The 14,064-nt window shown below is 36.1% G+C and overlaps 1 protein-coding gene across 1 annotated transcript; it reads left to right on the top strand.

Moving 5' to 3' along the window:
* Positions 1-9,396: 9,396 nt before the first annotated feature.
* Positions 9,397-13,599, top strand: LOC132623001 (L-ascorbate oxidase homolog). The gene is made up of 7 exons (XM_060337704.1): positions 9,397-9,540; positions 9,637-9,746; positions 9,872-10,142; positions 10,241-10,340; positions 11,022-11,367; positions 12,147-12,512; positions 13,125-13,599. The coding sequence occupies exons 1-7, from the start codon at positions 9,397-9,399 to the stop codon at positions 13,402-13,404; spliced, it is 1,617 nt and encodes a 538-aa protein (XP_060193687.1). The 3' UTR covers positions 13,405-13,599.
* The last annotated feature ends 465 nt before the right edge of the window (positions 13,600-14,064 follow it).

Below are 14,064 nucleotides of genomic sequence, written 5' to 3'. Positions count from 1 at the left end.
TGTCAAACTCGGATGCGTTTGGCCAATTTCATTACGCCACCCCGGAACAGCCTCGGGGAGTATAAGCGTATTAGGTGGGCTAAGGTGAGCTCCTTATCAGCGTTGTTGGCCAACAACCGGAGGCACGCTACGACCCTCCAAACATTTGGGCCGATCTGGGCTAACGTGACGCCGTAGGTGTTGCACCTTATTTTTAACCGAGGCTAAACAAAGCACAACTTATAGAACTCTGAAATAGTTAATTATGTACAGAGTCACCACCTAGTATTTAAGGTATACTAGGGTACCTACAAATTATTAATATATGCAGCTTAACATGATCTACGAAAATAAGTGAGATTCTAGGTAAGGGTTCAAATTATTCCGAAGGGAAGGTGTTAGGCATCCTTCAGAATCCACAAATGTGGTTCCCGGCTGGACCAATTTAACTATACGAGGGATGTGTAAAAAGGCTTGATTATTATTTACAAAAATTAGTAAAATTTAGACTAAAGAATAACTAATATGACTATTCACACAAATAATCGTGCAATACGTATTTTATACATATGTGATATAATAATTATTTTTTTTTAAAAAGTTATGTGTAACTTAGAAGCTTGGGTATGTGAAAAGGGTATAAGGAATGGACATGAAATTATTTTGCACTCAAGGTGAGTTAACTAATTTAACTAGCTAAGTATGTATGCCTAATCAATTAATTATGAGAGTACATTCTAAAGCCTAAATATTGAGGCAAATCACCCTATTTATTTACTTAAGTGTGCTAAGCTGTTGAATTAAAACTCTAGCGAAACATGATAACTATAAGAATATTAGCTACGAAAATAATAACTGCCTAATATTGATTTGTCTAAAACACATAAAATTTAAATCACCTAAGCAGATCATAAATAAATACCATCAACCTGCACCCTAAAAAAGTAAAGTTTCACTATATTTTATGTTTGTATAATTTAATAATGTAAAAAATATATATATATATATACAGAGAATTTAAGAAGCTATTTGAACTTCTTTTGAGTGTCATCTTCAAAAAGTAACTCTAGATACCTGCATGAGACTTAATAAAAATGTTAGTAAGAAAATAAATAACTATCGGATGAATTAAAAAAATAATGAATAAATTTAAAATAAAAAACCCGTCTTTGTACATGGAAGGCCTTGGAAATCGACGGAAATTTCTTCATCGGCCAATGTTGTATCCTATTCAATCAGTGAACCTTTATCAAGTGTAGCAATCTGTTCGTTTTTCCAGCAAAAAGCAGTAACAATAGGCAGCCACAGACAGCAGCTGCTAGATAACAGCAAAAATGCGGTAATAAAAGAAACTGTAGGCAATCACAAGTGGCACCAAGGATAGCATTAAAACTTTGAGAGGACAGCCACTATTTTCATCATATGAGGCCATGAGTTGACCCGAAATACCGCAGAGATGAGTCGGAATATAGCAGCAAACAACAGCTTAAAGTTCAGCACATTCCCTCAAAATGTTTACCAGAAAATTGGTTCATAAACTACCCAACCATCTTGATATGCAACAGTTGTTTCATCTTAACTGTAGCATTGGGACATCAATTATAGCATCTGTTTTGCCTCATAAAATGCAGCAAACACACAGCAGCCATTCTCGCCAAATGAAACAACTGTTCGTGATGGATTATGACACTTTTAGCTCAAGAAAATGACGACAATCTTCCTCAATACTTGCAACGACAACAGTAGATAATTGTCCCGAATTATAGCAGCTTCTTGTATCAAAGTACAACACTCCGAACTCTGGAAAAATATAGCAACTATTTGCATTAAATAACAGTAGCCCTAGACCCCAAAAAATGTTTCAAGAATGTGGTATGTTCACCCCAAAAACACAGCAATCAGTTGGCCAAAATGCAGGCAGTAAATCAGTCCTAAAATGAGGCGAAAATGGCCTAAAACACAGTAGAAAATGGCCTAAAAACGCAGGCAGCAAATCAGTCCCAAAATGGGGTGAAAATGGCCTAAAACATAGTAGAAAGTGGCCAAAAAAACACAGCAGCGTTGGCCTCAAATTGCAGCAGCGAAATCAGTCCCAAAATGAGGTGAAAATGGCCTAAAACACAGTAGAAAATGGCCTAAAAACGCAGGCAGCAAATCAGTCCCAAAATGGGGTGAAAATGGCCTAAAACATAGTAGAAAGTGGCCAAAAAACATAGCAGCGTTAGCCTCAAATTGCAGCAGCGAAATCAGTCCCAAAATGAGGTGAAAATGGCCTAAAAATGCAGGCAGCAAATCAGTCCCAAAATGGGGTGAAAATGGCCTAAAACATAGTAGAAAGTGGCCAAAAAACACAGCAACATTGGCCTCAAATTGCAGCAGCGAAATCAGTCCCAAAATGAGGTGAAAATGGCCCAAAACACAGTAGAAAATGGCCAAAAACGCAACAACTATTAAGTAACATACGAGCTTCAAATGGAAATCCCAAATTTTATTGAGATCTACTGCAATATACAGCAGTTGGATGTCAACTATAGTCAGCCATTCGGCCTCGAAGTATAACAATACGAACCAGCAGCTAAGTGGAGCATCTACTCGTGTTTGGCAGAAAGTTTATAGCGAAAATTATAGCACCTTGAAATTTAAACACATTAGTCGATTTTTCCCAAAATACACCAGCGAGCTTTGGCTAAGTACATCAATCATTAAGCTTAAAATGGTCACCAAAAGGGCAGCCCAACAACAACAAATAACAACAACATGGAAGTGGAAAGCTTATCCTAAAATGGGCAGCAACACAGGGCAAACAATGATAACAACAGCCGATGCGCCGAAGTAATAACGATCAACAAACAACAGCCGGCAAGGCTCAAATAAATACATTAACAAGGCAAGGCAAGCAATGATATGTTTAAAGAAAGGAAAGAAACAACCTGTGGGTATCAAATATCCAAGCAGAGCCTGAAACAACAGCGACCAATGTATTGAGGCTCAGAAATATTATTTGCGGCCTTTACCAAGGAAATGGAGGTATCGCCATGGCTGCGGACTGGTTAACTGCTCTGGCGTCGTGAGTTCACCGGAGCGGGCAGTGGGTGAGAGAGGGAGACGGAATAGAGGGGTGTTTGGAGTGTCGTGGGGGGTGATGTGGTGGTTTGTGGTGAAGGAGAAGAGAGAAGATGAAGGGCTTGTTTCGTGGTGGTGGGCGGCGGCTAAGAGAAAAGTGAGGGGGGAAAAGAAAATGTTTAGGGTCTAGGGGAGAGAAAAAATCTAAAAATGTGCTAGTGTGTGTTGTGCAAATATGTGTTGGATCCCAATAAAATTAAACCCCTCCCTTTTTTTTATAACATAAAGTCCAAAAAAAATATATAGAGTCATACCCCTATGTCCCCTTATTTCTTTTAACTAATCAAAACCTAACACATCACCTCAAAATGTCCACTTTTAAAAAAAGTTACGAGACCTTGATTTGATTGAATTTTGCTCTGCATTTAAAAAAATTAGTTGCTCCGCTTTTCTCTGCATCTGTCGGGCTGTACTAAAATATAGTTAATTAATACATGTATAAATAATAATGTAAGTATAAAATATAAATATTCATGTGTAAGATATGAAAAGGTATCGCTATAAAATTAAGAAACAATTATTAATTGCACAAAAAAATGGTAGTATTACGCTATACATGTGCAAAATAATGATTCTTGAAAAATGACAATAAATTGAGAAAATTCCTAAAAATAAGGATAATCATCAATAAATTGTTGAAAAAATGTAAAAATGTGTAAAAATGTATTTCGTGCTCTTTAACGAATCAGGGCCCCCCAAAACGTTAATTTTAAGCACGTCGAGCCAAAATTAGGTGTCAACAGTAGGTCCGGCACATGTCGAGGATGACCGGATCCACCGGGGGATCGACTTTGAGAGTGAAGGGGTATGTATAAACATACAAAAACCCTTCACGATGGTCGGTAACGGATTCATCTGGCCCGGGGACGAAAACCCGAACCGGACGGGTGTCCCACCCGCAATCGGCCCGGACTATGTCGAGCCTCTCCTCGGTGATAGATGAGGGATACCGCCTCACGTCAAAACCCCTGTCTGAAACGGAGGAAGGCTTCTCGACCTCAAGGTCCTTGTTAAAGTTGAATTTGGCCGGTATGATATCCGAGGCCGTGGGTTCAAATTTAACCGAGGTCGCAGGCTCGGCCCCTGGGGACGATGCCGGTGGAGCATCACGAGAAGTGGATTCAGACATCGAGATGACGAGAAAGAAGGAAGGCCCGGGAGAGGGATTTAATAAAGATGAAGAGACTAGTGATAACTAAAAGCAATTGGAGCAGAATTGGTACTTTTTTGCACGCTGTGCGAATCGATGAAACAACAGCATATCAAATGGGAAGTTAATTGTGTGTGGCGAAAATGAGAAGGTGCAGAAAATGGAGTGGAGTCAAAGAAGAGCAAATGCATGAAAATGGAAAAGTGAGAAGGTGAAGGGCCTTATATAGGCAAAGGAAGAGGAACGGTTACCGAGGACGGCCAATCAAGGGACGCCACATGTCCCGTCATTAATTCGAAGTGACTTGAAACGATGCGAAAAAGGCAGGTGGCAGAAACGAGCCATCCGGAGCGGGACACGTGGCCGATAAAAGGGGACGCATTACGCAACCGTTCCCGCCAAAATAAGAAGGCAGTGACGAGCTGCCGGAACCACCGGTTTTTTGGGAATTATCCACTTCCCGTTACTCCGATAGATCGCAGATCCGGGAAGCGTGGGGCTATCTGTATACGGTAAAAACCGGGTGTGGGCCAAGCCGGTGGAACGAGAACCGGAGGAAGGGACGATAATGCGTCCGAGTCTACTCGCCCTTGTCCGAAATGGTGCCAGGGCTGAAGCTGAGCAAGGGCACCGACCGATCTGCCCTCTGCATCGTTGAAACGGCCGAGCCCGAGGTCTCGGGCTTTCATGGCCGTTGGTCCGCAGGGGGGATAGCCCGAATGACCGTTTGTCCGTGTGGCCGTTGCAGACGGGTCACGCGCCAGTAACGTCCAGTCATGGTCAACTACCTACCATGCGTGTGTCAGACGGCGCCGGCAGTCTAATCCCACCAAACCTGTGCAGAGCAGTCCTTTTTATTATTATTTTATTGGCTCATATTGTATGAGAACCAGGGGAGTGCCACTATAAATAGGGCATGTCCCCTTGGTTTTGGGGGTTGACTCTTTTCACTTTCTAAGAACACTTGTAATAGAAGAATTCATATATACAATCTCTCTCATTATTTGATTCGGCCAAGGCCACTCGTTATTGTTGTTATTGCCCTCAATCCACCAAGTATCATACATTACACACGGGCATTTATGTTACTAGCCAACTACCATCTTTAGCCGTTTTATTAAGGTGCTCTCAAATATTTACTTTCTTTACTCGACATACATCAAGAACGAAGCACATATCCTATACCCATTTACAAATTTAATCGATTATCCGAATCCGGGATAAACAATGTCATGGCATGTTTAAGACTGACCACAAGCTCCAAAAGTGTTCGTTTATTTTTTAAACTTCATGCTAGTCAAACACCAACCTATTAATTGAAACGGAGGGAGTACTTTTTAACTTCTTTGCCTCAGTATTTTAGTGCTTCAAACGAGAATATTAAAGAGATATATGGTAGAACTTACAATATACGAGATTGATCTTTACATTGTAATTCTCTTGTATACTTTTACATTTAATTACGTTTTATAGATCCATGCCACCAGTACAATTTAAAGAGTCCTAATTTGTCATATAAATTATTATTAAGAGGAGGTAAAATTTAGCATTTTGTATTTTTCAGAGTGAGAATAGAGGTAAGAAGAAGATTCGAGGAACGATTTGTTGCAAAATATTAGAAGAGGATACCAAACACATCTTATGAAATGCTTAATTAGTAATTTAGTTTTAGTTAACCTTTTAAAACACTTGAAAATATTCTCTTAAAACACGAGTAGTACGAGAAACACGGATATTGGTAATTGCTAAAGGTATATATTGCTTAAGAGAAGGTCTTCTGATTCTATGAATTCAAAAATATTGATAGAAAAAGGGATTCAAACTTGCCATGGACGTCAGTGTTGGCGGCAATTCCATACCAGTAGGCTCTAGCATTGTTTCAAGTAACATGGATTCCAAGGTGCACGCACACACATACAGGACTATATTTTTGGCATATTGTATTTTATGTTGTTGAGCTTTTATTTTTGTTTTCTTCTTTGTTTTCACTCTCTTCCGCTCACTTTAAATGTCGCTTTAGTTTAAAAAATTATCACTTTAGGTATTCTAGTAGTAATAAGTAATATGCAACCTATATTGATACGAAATAACTTGGAAATTTTAAAATCTTAATATTGTTGATAAATGATTTTTCCTAATTTAATTACAATTTGAATATTCTGGACACAAACTAATAAAAGTCAATTTCCAAAAATTTAATGTTGACACTTGATGCTCAATCTTTCAATTCTTATACAATCTTACCAAATGAGTAAATCATAGTTTACAACAAAATTAGTACACTACTAGAAGACTTTTCTAAAAAATGTAACATCAATTAATCAAACTTTACTTCAATAAAATTAAAAATTTAACATGAATAGTAATGTAACTACTATTTAATATAATCTTCCCACATAAATTAAAGGTTGGTAGACATAAATAAAGGTTGATGGAAGTTAATGAGATTGGTAAATTATTGATGGGGATAATTTTTAAAAATATTTACCAACTTATGGGTCTTTTTTTACAAAATATTAACTTATGGGTTAAATTTTGTATTTAAAAAAGTTGAAACCATGGTTTCAAACCCCCAAACCATGCTTTTTGGATGATTTGGGTTCAAACCATGATTTCAAACCACGTTTCAAACCATGACTGAAAATTGATGCCCAAATGCTGGTTTGAAACCATGGTTTGAAAATTGATGGCCAAACGCCTACTTATATTTTAGTGATTCTACTTTTGCGTCTCACTCATGAAATACCTAGCAGTATTGACAGTCTGACACTGCAAGCTACAGCCCTCGAGAAAGTGGAAATTATGATGAAGGGTCAAGTAAATGGATGGTGTTTTCAGGACTACTTAATCGTGATTATGTCAGTAGTAATTCAAATTCTAGTGCTATGATTGGAATTTAATGATTACGTCATTATTATAATCCAGTTAGATGGATTTCCATATTTCATGTTAATTATCTCATGAATACTTGCAAATAGCAAAAAGTCAAAATATTTTTCCGCCAGATCGGTCAAGAAATTCCACAAAATTTAGTACCATTAATTTAGATGTTTAAAGTTTTCAGGGACTATCTTTGTAAGAGTTTGCTTTTTTCTGGATCCAAAAAACCCTCTCACTGTCTTCGTTTATTGTTTGCATGTGATACTTCAAATCTTAAGCAAGATCCTTTAGGCATGTTTTCTTTGTGATGGGTGGTATTAATTAAAGCTACTATTTACCAAATTAATTCAACATACAGTCTCACTTCTTTCAATTAATTAAATAATCTACATTATTTTGGTTGAGTTGAAACTTAGCGCACCGATTAATGATGATCCGTTCTTGGATGCATCGTTCTCTCTTTTCGAAATTCTTCCCTTTTAATTCTCTTCTCACCACCGACGCCTTCGAATCTGAAAGACAAACACATAGGTTTTCAAAAACATTCTAACAACTTTAACTGGAGAGGCAAATATTCATGAAGAGTTGTTTAAAATAATTCTTGCTCCGGTCCTAAATACTACTTTTTCCGTACTAATTGATGTGAACTTCTCATTCTCGAGATTTAAATTATGTGAACTTTAATCAACATTGTAAAATGTATTTTTTCATTATAGTGACATGAGAAGAATTTTGCAACTTTTGCAACTTATAATACTTTTTGTTATATATATTAAATATTGAGTTGATCTAATCTAATTTAGCTTCGAAAGATTAGTCAAATTGAATTTAGATAAGCGAAAATTGTCACATAAATTGGGACATAGGGAGTAGCTGCTTTATAATACTGAATTAGTTTCAAAATATTTGACATTATACGAAAAAAAATGTCATTTATTAGATTTTTCTGAATCTACCATTACTGCTCTAATTAGTGGACTGTTAATTAAGCTAACCACTTAAGGCAAACACTCTTATTATTAAGACTATTATGTAAATGTTTTTCTTAATTAAACGATGTGCAACAATTTTAAAAGATACTATATCATGTCCATGTTATCTGTCTTAGGTGTTGCACACTGCTTAAGAAAGACCTTAACAGTCTTAATCATATGGCTATATCTCGTAGTATATCTCATTAGATTTGCACTGGGTAGATTTGAAAGAATAATAATTGACTTCTGAATTTTCTAAAACGCTAAACATTTTGAAACAAATTATTTGACTTATCGAAATGACTACTCCTTTAAGATCGGAACAATTAGATAATATAAACAGGACAGAGTACTTCTTACACTTAAATAATGAGTCTAACCAGATGTCTAGATCCAAAGTTTCGGCCTTAGGCGGACTTGTAAACTTCCAAATATAGTATATATACCTACTATTATAAGTGAAGCCAAAGGTTAAGGAAGAGGCATTAATTAATTAGCATAAAATGCGCCGTAGATGAGCTTTAGATTTCTTCTCGAATTGTGCGTGCATGCATGTCAACATTCTCATGGCTTTTGCGTAGCTAATTGTGGCAACTTTAGCTTCCTGCAATCACCTTTCTTTTATATATATATATATATATATATATACACTCTTTCAATTACTCACCTTGACATCCATATTCTGTTTCCTTCTTATATCTCCTCAATCACCTGAGGAGATTCATATTTGTTCCTTACTTTATTTACCTATAATATTAATAGTAAGTGTTTTGACTACATTCTTTGTTTCACTTTTCTCATTGGTCCTAAATGGGAAGTTCACGTGCACTTTCTTGTCAAGTGTTTCATTTTTCATTTGTATTTTATAGTCCGACATTTTACATTTATTCTAGTCCAGCTTTATACTGAAAGTTCTGAAAAAGGAATGGAATCACTTCCAGATGACCATAACACATCCAATTGGATTTAAGTTATTTAACACTATCAATGTAATGAATTTTAACACTATCAGTGTAATTCAACATGTCATAGCACGTTACTTACTACTTCATTTATTCTAGATTACAAATTAATGTTATTAAGTGAAATTACCTACAATTGCCTTTTAAGCTTTTGATTGTGTAAAATATATATTTGACGCCGTTGCTCTGCATACTTAAATTCTTTTTGTTTTGCTAAACAAAACGGATAGAGAAACCAAATACCTTCATTTAGCAATTGACGTGAGACTACTTTCTTGGAAAAAAAAAACGACCTTACATAGAATTATTTGCGGGTGTGTGTGCAGAAATGAGACGGGTCATATTCCTGCAATTTTTACTTGGAGTTTTGGTCTTGTTGAGTTCTTCCATCGTGTGGGCTGAAGACCCGTACGTATATGAAACTTGGACTGTTACCTATGGTCAAGTCTCTCCTCTTGGAGTCAAGCAGAGGGTAATATTTCTACCATCTTAATTTTTGTTATACGTAACATTCATTTGTTATAGTTTAAGTTTAACATATACATAATCTTTTTTTGAATTCATGCAGGGAATCCTTATTAATGGGCAGTTTCCAGGTCCTACCCTTAACGTTGTAACTAATGACAACGTTGTGGTTACGGTCATTAATAAGCTGGATGATCGTTTGCTCTTAACATGGTGCGTCGCCGAAATTTTACATCCAAGTCAAATTTTTGTTATACAACAGGGGACAAATAATTTTTAAGTGAATTGTGTAAATATTTAAACTCTTAATTAATTTTGTGATGTGAATTAATCAACAGGAACGGTGTCAAACAAAGAAAGACCTCATGGCAAGATGGAGTTCTTGGTACAAATTGTCCAATCCCACCAAATAGCCAATGGACCTACAAAATGCAAATGAAAGATCAAATTGGAACATTTACATATTTTCTATCCACTTTAATGCATAGAGCTGCTGGTGGTTTTGGAGGATTTAACATATTAGCAAGGGTTGTTATTCCAGTCCCATACCCAAAACCTTTTGAGCAATTCACTGTGCTTGTTAGTGATTGGTGGAAGACGGATAACAAGGTTCCAATTAATCTCATAATTTTCTGTTACTAATAAGTAAATAATTTGATTGCAAATAAGGCCATACAAATGGTTGACTTTCTTGCCTACAATTATAGGTATTGCAGCAAAGGTTAGACCAGGGGAAATCTTTTCCTCTTCCAGATGCTCTGCTCATTAATGGACGACCTAATTCTCTTAAGTTCACCGGCTTGAAAGGTACACGTTAAGTATCCCACGTTGGTTGAGGAAATAAAATACCATCTTCTAATTATGTTGTTTTAGCCGATAATGATCAGCTCATGAGCTAGCTTTTGTTACTCCCTCCGTGTCAATTTATAAATTTTATGTACTGTTTGACTTGACAAAAAGTTTAAAAAAGCTAGGAAAACTTTTGAAATTTGTGGTCTAAAACAAATCGTAGGTATTTTGTGTGATTATAAATCATTTCATTAAGGGTAAAAAAGTTTAAGGTTAAGTTGTTTCTAATTATAAAAAGGTGACATCTTTTTTTTAAGACAGACTAAAAAGAAAAGTGTGCCACATAAATTGAGACGGTGGAAGTGTTAAGTTAGGCCTTTAATTCGATCCATTTTTGATAATACGAATTCATTGAAGCCGACGCGGATATAGAGTATATCTTAGGGGATTTATCTAAACCCAATAGTTTTAGCTCAAACTTTATGTATATGTTAAAAAAAATTCACTAAATAATTACTCATAATAAATTTCAAATCCAGTTAATCAAATAGGTTGTAAAATCCCAGATCCGCCGCTGCATTGAATTAACTTACGCCTAATAGTTTTTTCAAGAAAAAGTTGTATTTAGTTTCCTAGTTGATGCTAACCAAATTGTTACTATTTGTTAATCCATTTTGTTTTCGTGTTGTGTGTTTTCAGGATATACATACTTATTTAGGGTGTCGAATGTGGGATTAACAACATCAATAAACTTTAGGATCCAAGGTCACACGTTAAAGCTGGTGGAAGTGGAAGGATCACACACAATGCAAGAAGTGTATGAATCCTTGGACATTCATGTTGGCCAATCCATGGCTTTTCTGGTGACTTTACATGCCAAACCCAAAGATTATTTTATTGTGGCTTCAACTCGTTTCACTAAGCCAATTCTCTCAGCAACTGCCATCCTTCACTATCAAGGTTCTAATACCCCTGCCTCAAAACCCCTGCCTATTGGTCCTACTTATCATGTACATTGGTCAATGAAGCAAGCCAGAACCATTAGGTATGTGCATTCATGTAATTGTTTTTTCTCTTTTATTACTTGACTTTAAGTTCTCATATATACTATTTGAGGGCTATATTATTTTTACGCCGTCGGGTTACATTAAATGTAATATTCCTATGTCCTAATTTATGTGGTACGTTTTGAATTTTAAGAGTCAAGCGATTTTTTCTTTGATTACAATCTTTTCATGTCTTTATAATATTTTGAAATGTCAATTATAGTGACCTATAATACATTTTTTTTAGTTTTCAACTATGTAAACTTTGTGTTGAAAAATTCAAAGATTTCATGTTTGAATTCATGGTCAAAAAAAAAAAATTGACTCTCTAAATTCTAATGGTACCCCTATAAATTGGGACAGCTTTTTTTTATGTGTATTGATCTGACTATGAACAAAAATCAAGAAAGTCAAAGAAACATGATCTATTAACCTGAAAAATATAATAAATCCTGCTATAAAAAAAGGGGCAGCCCGGTGCACTAAGCTCCCGCTATGCGCGGGGTCCGGGGAAGGGCCGGACCACAAGGGTCTATTGTACGCAGCCTTACCTTGCATTTCTGCAAGAGGCTGTTTCCACGGCTTGAACCCGTGACCTCCTAATCACATGGCAGCAACTTTACCAGTTACGCCAAAGCTCCCTCAAATCGTGCTATAATACGTTAAATTAAATTGAAAATGTAAAATTTCTTTTACGTTATCAACATATTGCTCTGTTTTCAACACCAAAACAAAAAAACATATTGCTCTTGACATTTTTTTTGGCCCTGTGGTGAAGATGGAACTTGACGGCAAATGCTGCGAGGCCGAATCCACAAGGAGCATTCCATTATGGGACAATCCCAGTGACAAGGACATTAGTACTCGCAAATTCTGCTGGCAAAAACAATGGAAAGAAACGTTATGCTATAAATAAGATCTCTTATATCAACCCAGACACTCCATTGAAGCTTGCTGACTATTTTAACATTCCTGGAGTTTTTCAGCTGAACAAAATCAGCGACAATCCTCCACGTGGGGCAATGGTTCTTGCCACTTCTGTCTTTAACTTCACTCTCCATGACTTCGTCGAGATTGTCTTCCAGAACAATGAGAATTCTGTACAGTCTTATCACCTTGATGGCTATGATTTCTGGACTGTCGGGTATGCTAATTTTCAAGGCCAAGTGTGCAAATAGTCGTTTTTAGGACCTCTATTCAAAGAGTAGCTCAGATTTACCAAGTTTTAAGTTTAGCCGTCTCTAAATAGATTTTAGACATGCGAGTCAAATTTGAAATTATGGGTTTGAAGTTGAAAATCAAATTGTCAGGTTTGAAGTTAGGCTTTGACAGAGTCCAAATTCAGACCTGAAGGAATATAAAATTTGGACCTTATTCTGAATTTAGGCTATATCAAGGCCAGCTTCACGCCAAAGGTCTGAATTTGAACATTGAACTTTCAGAATTTAGACATACGAAAATAAAGTTAAGCTTGACAGAGCCCAATTTCATACATTCAAGAAGAAGAAGCAGCAGCAGCAGCAGATTAAGTTAGCAATTTGGTAAAAAACTGGTTAAATTTTAAATTGTTTTTAAAAACTGGATATGTTTTTAAGTGGGGGGGCTATAAGCAGCTACCTGGTGTCATTTCTGCAAATTTCTCAAAGCATTTTTTAATACTACAAGTATTTTATTTTCATACTTTATTGATGGTTACATGTAGTTATATTTTATAAGTCCGCTCACTCTATCATTTGATTGTTCTTTGATTATAAAGGTATGGGCCTGGCCTTTGGAACACAACAATGAGGAGAAGGTACAATCTAGTAGATGCCACAACCAGATACACTATCCAGGTGTATCCAAATTCATGGAGTACAATATTGGTGTCATTGGACAACAAAGGAATGTGGAATTTAAGGTCAGCAGTATGGCCAAGGCGATACTTAGGACAGGAAACATATTTCAGAGTGTGGAATACCGAACATAGCCTTTACACAGAGTATGCTATTCCACCAAATGCCCTTCTCTGTGGCAAGGCCAAACACTACCACTAGGAGATGATTACGTCAATTTACTCAGTTGATGCATTCGCTCTCCTTTTTCTTTTTCTTCTCTCTCTTTTTAATTTCCCCCATTTTCTGATTCAGTTACGAGGGTGTGACTGTAAAAGAAGTACATTTAAGAAGAGGGGAAGTTCTTATAGAATGACGATATTGTGGGATGCAAGGAAGTTCACAGGTTTTATTTATGCTTGTATTTGTCCTAGATATAATAATCACAATAAAATAGTAGTCCTATCACTTTTGTCTACGTCTAACACCCCCCAACCCCCCCCCCCCCCCACACACACTCCCCCCAAACAAACCTCACGCTTGCGACACTTTTTGTATTTTTACAAATAATTCCAAATATCAACCTTCAGCATTGTCACATTGTTTTCTTATTAAAAAAAAGTATACGTAATTAACAATATAAAGAAAATTTACATTACTAGGTTACTTAACAACCAAATAAATAACTTCTATTATAAATGTAGGTTGATAATCTAGAAAACAAGGTACGTAACCTACTATAATTTGTTAAACTAATTAGTTGTTACTGCAATAGTTATTTGAGATGTAATTTTAAATAAATACCATAAAAATGGAAGAAAATAAGCTCAATATTACCAATTTCAGTTTATGGATAGATTCCCAAAAAGATCAAATAGCTTT

Source organism: Lycium barbarum, chromosome 12 (genome assembly GCF_019175385.1).
Source record: "Lycium barbarum isolate Lr01 chromosome 12, ASM1917538v2, whole genome shotgun sequence".
In the NCBI taxonomy this organism is placed as follows: Eukaryota; Viridiplantae; Streptophyta; class Magnoliopsida; order Solanales; family Solanaceae; genus Lycium; species Lycium barbarum.
The sequence above is the reverse complement of the archived record's forward strand: the minus strand, read 5'-3'. Positions and strand labels throughout refer to the sequence as shown.

What these genes read in the sequence shown, in the direction of transcription:
- LOC132623001 (XM_060337704.1), top strand. Translation starts at nt 9,397, where the DNA reads ATGAGACGGGTCATATTCCTGCAATTTTTACTTGGAGTTTTGGTCTTG. An exon ending in TAAGTTCACCGGCTTGAAAG is followed by an intron (nt 10,341 to 11,021) that starts GTACACGTTAAG and finishes GTGTGTTTTCAG; the next exon opens with GATATACATACTTATTTAGG. An exon ending in TATGATTTCTGGACTGTCGG is followed by an intron (nt 12,513 to 13,124) that starts GTATGCTAATTT and finishes TTGATTATAAAG; the next exon opens with GTATGGGCCTGGCCTTTGGA.